This window comes from Littorina saxatilis, linkage group LG2 (assembly GCF_037325665.1).
Source record: "Littorina saxatilis isolate snail1 linkage group LG2, US_GU_Lsax_2.0, whole genome shotgun sequence".
In the NCBI taxonomy this organism is placed as follows: Eukaryota; Metazoa; Mollusca; class Gastropoda; order Littorinimorpha; family Littorinidae; genus Littorina; species Littorina saxatilis.
In genome coordinates this window covers 30625862-30633361 of record NC_090246.1, presented here as the reverse complement: position 1 = coordinate 30633361, position 7500 = coordinate 30625862, and the positions used below count along the sequence as shown (strand labels likewise).

General features: G+C 43.2%; 1 protein-coding gene across 1 annotated transcript in view; it reads right to left on the bottom strand.

Annotated features, from left to right (window-relative positions):
* LOC138952642 (uncharacterized) overlaps positions 1 to 2702 on the bottom strand; it is a gene marked incomplete at its 5' end in the record, with an annotated part of 15533 nt that extends 12831 nt beyond the window's left edge. Inside the window, one exon of the mRNA XM_070324348.1 lies at positions 1 to 2702. This exon is cut by the window's left edge and continues 698 nt beyond it. Within this exon, the coding sequence (XP_070180449.1) occupies positions 1 to 2702 (2702 nt within the window).
* Between the last annotated feature and the right edge of the window lie 4798 nt (positions 2703 to 7500).

Sequence of the window (7500 nt, the reverse complement as noted above, 5' to 3'; positions counted from 1 at the left end):
GAACTGCTGACTGGTGTTGGGGAACTGCTGATTGGTGTGGAGGAACTGCTGACTGGCAATGAAGAACTGCTGACTGGTGTTGAGGAACTGCTGACTGGTGTTGAGGAACTGATGACTGGTGTTGAGGAACTGCTGACTGGTGTTTGGAAACTGTTGATTGGTGTTGAGGAACTGCTGACTGGTGTTGAGGAACTGCTGACTGGTGTTGAGGAACTGCTAACTAGTGTTGAGGAACTGCTGATTGGTGTTGAGGAACTGCTGATTGGTGTTGAGGAACTGCTGACTGGTGTTGAGGAACTGCTGACTGGTGTTGAGGAACTGATGACTGGTGTTGAGGAACTGATGACTGGTGTTAAGGAACTAATGACTGGTGTTGAGGAACTGCTGACTGGTGTTGGGGAACGGATGACTGGTGTTGAGGAACTGCTAACTAGTGTTGAGGAACTGCTGACTGGTGTTTGGGAACTGCTGATTGATGTTAAGGAACTGCTGACTGGTGTTGAAGAACTGCTAACTGGTGTTATGGAACTGCTGACCGGTGTTGAGGAACTGCCGATTGGTGTTAAGGAACTGATGACTGGTGTTGTGGAACTGCTGACTGGTGTTAAGGAACTGATGACTGGTGTTGAGGAACTGCTGATTTGTGTTAAGGAACTGATGACTGGTGTTGAGGAACTGCTGACTGGTGTTAAGTAACTGCTGACTGGTGTTGAGGAACTGCTGATTGGTGTTGACGAACTGCTGATTGGTGTTGATGAACTGCTGACTGATGATTGTGAGCTGCTGACTGGTGTTGAGGAACTGCTGACTGGTGTTAAGGAACTGCTGATTAGTGTTATGGAACTGATGACTGGTGTTGAGGAACTGCTGACTGGTTGAGGTAAACTGCTGACTGGTTGAGGGGAACTAATGATTGTAGTACGGAAACTGCTGACAGTTTGAAGAGAACTGCTGGTTGGTGTTGGGGAAATGCTCACCGGTGATTGTGAGCTGTTGGTTGGTGTTGAGGAACTGTCGATTTGTGTTGCAGAACTGCTGACTGGAGATGGGGAACTGCTGTCTGGTGTTGAGGAACTGATGATTGGTGTTGAGGAACTGCTGACTGATGTTAAGGAACTGATGACAGGTGTTGAGGAACTGCTGACTGGTGTTGGGGAACTGCTGACTGGTGTTGAAGAACTGCTGACTGGTGTTGAGGAACGGCTGATTGGTGTTGAGGGACTGCTGATTGGTGTTGAGGAACTGTCGATTTGTGTTGCAGAACTGCTGACTGGAGATGGGGAACTGCTGTCTGGTGTTGAGGAACTGATGATTGGTGTTGAGGAACTGCTGACTGATGTTAAGGAACTGATGACTGGTGTTAAGGAACTGATGACAGGTGTTGAGGAACTGCTGACTGGTGTTGGGGAACTGCTGACTGGTGTTGAGGAACTGCTGACTGGTGTTAAGGAACTGATGACTGGTGTTGAGGAACTGCTGACTGGTGTTGGGGAACTGATGACTGGTGTTGAGGAACTACTGACTGGTGTTGAGGAACTGCTGACTGGTGTTAAGGAACTGATGACTGGTGTTGAGGAACTGCTGACTGGTGTTAAGGAACTGATTACTGTTGTTGAGGAACTGCCGACTGGTGTTGGGGAACTGCTGACTGGGGATGGGGAACTGCTGATTGGCGATGAAGAACTGCTGACTGGTGTTGAGGAACTGCTGACTGATGTTGAGGAACTGCTGACTGGTGTTGAGGAACTGCTGATTGGTGTTGAGGAACTGCTGACTGGTGATTGTGAGCTGCTGACTGGTGTTGAGGAACTGATGACTGGTGTTGAGGAACTGATGACTGGTTGAGGTAAACTGCTGACTGGTTGAGGTGAACTGATGATTGTAGTATGGAAACTGCTGACAGTTTGAAGAGAACTGCTGACTGGTGTTGGGGAAATGCTCACCGGTGATTGTGAGCTGTTGATTGGTGTTGAGGAACTGCTGACTGGTGATTGTGAGCTGCTGGTTGGTGTTGAGGAACTGCTGATTGGTGTTGAGGAACTGCTGACTGGTGTTAAGGAACTGCTGACTGGTGTTGAGGAACTGCTGACTGGTGTTGAGGAACTGCTGACTGGTGTTGAGGAACTGCTGACTGGTGTTAAGGAACTGATGACTGGTGTTGAGGGACTGCTGACTGGTGTTGAGGAACTGCTGACTGGTGATTGTGAACTGCTGACTGGTGTTGAGGAACTGCTGACTGGTGTTGAGGAACTGCTGACTGGTGATTGTGAGCTGCTGACTTGTGTTGAGGGACTGCTGATTGGTGTTGAGGAACTACTGACTGGTGTTGTGGAACTGCTGACTGGTGATTGTGAGCTGCTGACTGGTGTTGAGGAACTGATGACTGGTGTTGAGGAACTGATGACTGGTGTTGAGGAACTGATGACTGGTTGAGGTAAACTGCTGACTGGTTGAGGTGAACTGATGATTGTAGTATGGACATTGCTGACTGTTTGAAGAGAACTGCTGACTGGTGTTGGGGAAATGCTCACCGGTGATTGTGAGCTGTTGATTGGTGTTGAGGAACTGCTGACTGGTGATTGTGAGCTGCTGGTTGGTGTTGAGGAACTGCTGATTGGTGTTGAGGAACTGCTGACTGGTGTTGTGGAACTGCTGACTGGCAATGAAGAACTGCTGACTGGTGTTGAGGAACTGCTGACTGGTGTTGAGGAACTGCTGACTGGTGTATATGGAGCCGGAGATGTTAAAGCGTTTGCAAGTGTCGTGTCTGCTTTGCCATTGCCGTCACATGTGAGAATCAAAACTGGAAAAAAGTATTTGTTGCAATTATTTCCTCTAACACAGTCTTGTCCACGAATACACCTTTCACCTATATGTGTGTGCGTGTGCGTGCGTGCGTGCGCGCGCGTGTGTGTGTGTGTGTGTGTTAGTGTGTGTGTGTGTGTGTGCGTGTGTGTGTGTGCCCCTACGTTCGGGCATGCGTGTGTTTCTAAATTTATATTATCATAAAGTGAAAACAACAACAAACCTCTCTCTCTCTCTCTCTCTCTCTCTCTCTCTCTCTCTCTCTCTCTCTCGTGCTCTTTCTCTCTCTCTCTTGTGCTCTCTCTCTCTCTTTCTCTCTCTCTCTCTCTCTCTCTCTCTCTCTCTCTCTCTCTCTCTCTCTCTCTCTTTCTCCCCACAAATAATTTAAAAAAACTAGGCGGCATTCGACACTCTTTGAGTTATATAAAGGTAACAGAAAGTAACGCTCACCGAAAAGTAGCTTGAAGCCAGCCTCCATCGTCAGTTTTCAGATTTTGAAAAAACCCTCAAAGGCCTGATTTCAAGCTCAGCCTTTGTGTTTGAAGATCTGGAAGATAGGCCTACTCCTTGTGGCTCCTTGAAGAAATTTTGGAAAAGAAGTGTTGTGAATGTTCGTACCGATATCAGCGACGAGTAAAAAATAAAATATAATAACAAAATCAGGTTTTTCCTTTAAGAAATTCACTTTTTTACAGAAGTAAACACAACAGACTAATTCCCGACTTCGATCTTCAATTGCAGGGGGAAAAATCCAAATAAATCATATTACTAGTTTGACATGTATTGTGATTTACCCAGGACAAAACCTGCAACCTAATACTATGTACTATTCTTTTCGGCGAACTTGATCGAATGACCTACGGATCCGGCTTTCCCTCAAAGACTTGAAGGAATGAGTGAATGGAATTGTTGGTCTTCTTATCAGGGTCGACCTGCGACAGGCGCAATAGTTTATCGCCATGTTATGTCTGAGTCAACAGAGGCTGATTCGTGGGAACCTGATTAGGTGGCCCCGCTGCTGGAATGATAGGACTGACAGGGTGTGCCAGGATCGGTCACTCTCCATTCACTAGACAACGCCAGTTACACACGCGATAGTCAGTTTGCGTATGTGCGGGTGATTGTGAATCAGTACAGTGCGCATGCGAGTGGAAGCGCGTCTAGGAGTACCAGATATACATATATTATGATTGACCTATGATAAAAGATTGCCTGTGCGCCTAACATGTTTTTTTCTAAGCGTTTCTATTAGTCATGGTCTATCACCCTATTTATGGGCTATGGCCTGAAATAAAACATTCCTGAGTCCGGAGTCCTGAGCCACGAACCGGTGACAGAGCCTACTGTTTCTATCCTTAGCGGAAGATGACATTATTCAGTTATTCCACGGAAAAACCCGTTTTGCCGCGGCATTTCTGTTTTTCCGAGGAATAACAGAATACAGTCATCAACCGCCAAGGATAGTTTAGACCAACGTGTGTTCTGATTAAGTCGACGGGGATACTTTTAAGTTACACAAACCCTATCCCAGAAAACAATGTTTGCCAGCCTGAGTCAGTTCTATGTAGGTTGATTTTGTACTGTACACTTGCAAGTAAGGTCCAGAAAAAGAAGCTACCATATAGAAGAGGGGACGCTTAGGACTGACAGGTTCGATCTCTCTGAATTCACAGGACATCGCCAAAAACCAGTAACAAGACCTACAGTTTCGACCAGCGCGTGTGCTTGTACGGTAGATTTTGTACTGAATATAGCTAGCTCCCAAAAGAAAAAGAGCTAATATAAGGGAGGCCGCTCTGAAACAGCCACCGAAAAATTGGAAGCTGGGAAACCTAACCAGAACAAGTCGCGTAAGGCGAAATTACTACATTTAGTCAAGCTGTCGAACTCACGGAATGAAACTGAACGCACTGTATTTTTTTCACCAAGACAGTACAGCTTCGTCAATCCCCGCGAGAAGGAAATCGCTCACCTCCCACGTGCAAAACGCAGTGATATGCACACGCCAGAATAGCGCGGTAGCGTATTGTGCTAAGCAGGAAAGCGCGCTTTTCTGTATTCGTGTTAACTTTCTGAGCTTGTTTTGAATACAACCTATCATATCTATATGTTTTTGGAATCAGGAAACGATAAAGAATAAGATGAAATCATTTTTGGATCGATTTCTTAAATTTTAATCGTAAGACTAATTAATCTATTTTCGTTAATTGTGATCACATTTTAAGAGTAAACATGACATATGTATTATATTTTTAGATTCAGAATGTCATGAAGAATACGATGCAATCAATTTTAAATCTGTTTGCGAAAAATCGATTTTAATGACAACTTTAATGAGCAAACTCATTAATTAATTTGTAAGCCTCCAAGCTGAAATGCAATACCAAAGTCCGGGCGTCGTCGAAGATTACTTGACCAAAATTTCAACCAATTTGGTTTAAAAAATGAGAGCGTGACAGTGCCGCCTCAACTTTCACGAAAATCCGGATATGACGTCATCAAAGACATTTATAAAAAAAATGAAAAAAACATCTGGGGATATCATACCCAGGAACTCCCATGTAAAATGTCATGAAGATCGGTCTAGTAGTTTTCTCTGAATCGCTCTACACACACACACACACATACACCACACCCTCGTCTCGATTTCCCCCTCTACGTTAAAACATTTAGTCAAAACTTGACTAAATGTAAAAAGGAGATACCATTCTTCATTATTTTCACGCTCTTTCCTTCAAATCAATCTTTCAAAAAATTACTTGACGCCATCAAAACATTATAATGTTGTGAATGTTTTACAACGGTACCCGTTTGTGTTATTGGGATATTGTCCGATTGCAAAAAATGTTTGGGTTTTTTGGGTGTTTTTTTTTTTTTTTTTTTGGGGGGGGGGGGGGGTTGGGCCGAAACACTGTTACTATATGTCCGATTAAGTTAAATGAGTCATGCTGTTATGAAATAATTGTGTTGGTTTTCAAGTGCTTATACCATTATTATCCTTTTTGTTTTGTTTTAAGCAGGGCAAAAAGGACACTCTGCATTCAGTGTCGGTGAAAAACTTCCGGTAGGTCAAGTAAGGTACACTAAATCAGATATCTGTGGCTTGCTACAGTATCTCTGACTAAATTACTTTGTTTTGGGGCAGGGATAAGCTTTCTATTAAAAAAGTATCACTCTGATTTGTAGAGGTGTACTATACAGTCTCTGTATTTAGGTACACTTCACCTGTTCGGTTTTACAGAAAATACCTAGACATTTCATTAGTTTGGAATTAGATGTTTTGATTTGTGTGTGCATTGTACACTTTCCTTTTATTGTGGCATTTTTTTTAACTCAGTAAAATCTGTGATACATGCAATGGCAACGTTAATGAAAGAAGATTGAAGTGATTTAAGGCATTTCAATCTAGTAAAGCATCAAAAACAGATAAACAGCTACCGTTCAAAAGTCAAAAGTCAAAAGTCAAAAAACAAGAAACGCTTTTTATTGGAACGTGCAAGCATAAACAAAACGGAACATTCACTATATACCAAGACTTACTTGCCTTTTACGTGGACTAACATGCAAATATTAATGAGACAGACAATCAACAGAATAGTAGAGACTTAGCTCAGTCAAGTTTATCCATCTCGATCTCAAGATGAGAAGGTTCATTAATGAAGGATCAAAGAGCAAGAAAAAAACATTCTGGTTCTATCGTAAGCTTAGAGGAAAAATGATGAGCAGAAAAAGAAGGAGCTGGTAGAACAAACGAAAGAAGCAAAACGCACCTGTACGCACCTGGAATAATGACCACAATGGACAAAACAGCGGCAGTATTTCCTTTTTGTCTCCGCACTGATAAGACAAAACATCGAAACGATAACCGAGCTCGAAAAAAATGCACACGAATGAAGGCCACTGGAGCTTTGCTGGTACCAGGCTGTTTGATACAATAAAATACTCCAAGGTGCAGCAGGGTTTATAAGATTGTATATCTTACCCGAATATACCACTGCTTTGGGTGGGGAGTGTCCACAGTTATTTGACAGGGTGCTTCAGGGTCACGTGAGTAATAATCAATAGTACTGATAACACCCGCGTCGTCCGCGTTCTCGTTGTTCGCACACAAACGTCAGTGAGAACCGCGCGTAGGATTTTGTTTTCCCTTTTTTTTTTTTTGTCACGTTTGGGCTTTATATTTAAAATTGCCCTGATAAAAAAAGCGAGACCCAAATTAAAGTCAGAGGATCGATCACCGACTCTTGGGGCGTTTTTCGGAGCCTTCTGCAACTTAGCCTGTCCCGGGCAAAACAAAGTGGTCTGTGGCCCTGTCATAGCGTTTCGATTTGTTTTAAAATTCAGTTTGCTTCCTTCTGTTTGTGTGTTTCTTTTAGGCTTTCGTTCGTTCCTTCGTTTCTTCGTTCCTTTGTTCAAAAGACAGACAGACAGAGGAGACAAACAGTCAGACTGACAGACATAAAAAGAAAAAGGAAAAATGAGAAGAAAGAAAGAGAGAATCGAAAAGAATAGGGAAGTAGAAATGACTTATATTTATCAATAAAACAAAACAGAAAACAAACAAAAAGCTACGCATTTGCCCATGAGATTGTTCCCAGCAAGTTCCACCTTCCTGGGAGGGCGGGACTGCAAGATAAGTTTGATAACAACAATGACATTTTTTATTCGTGAATGTCTCGACAACTAAAAAATGTT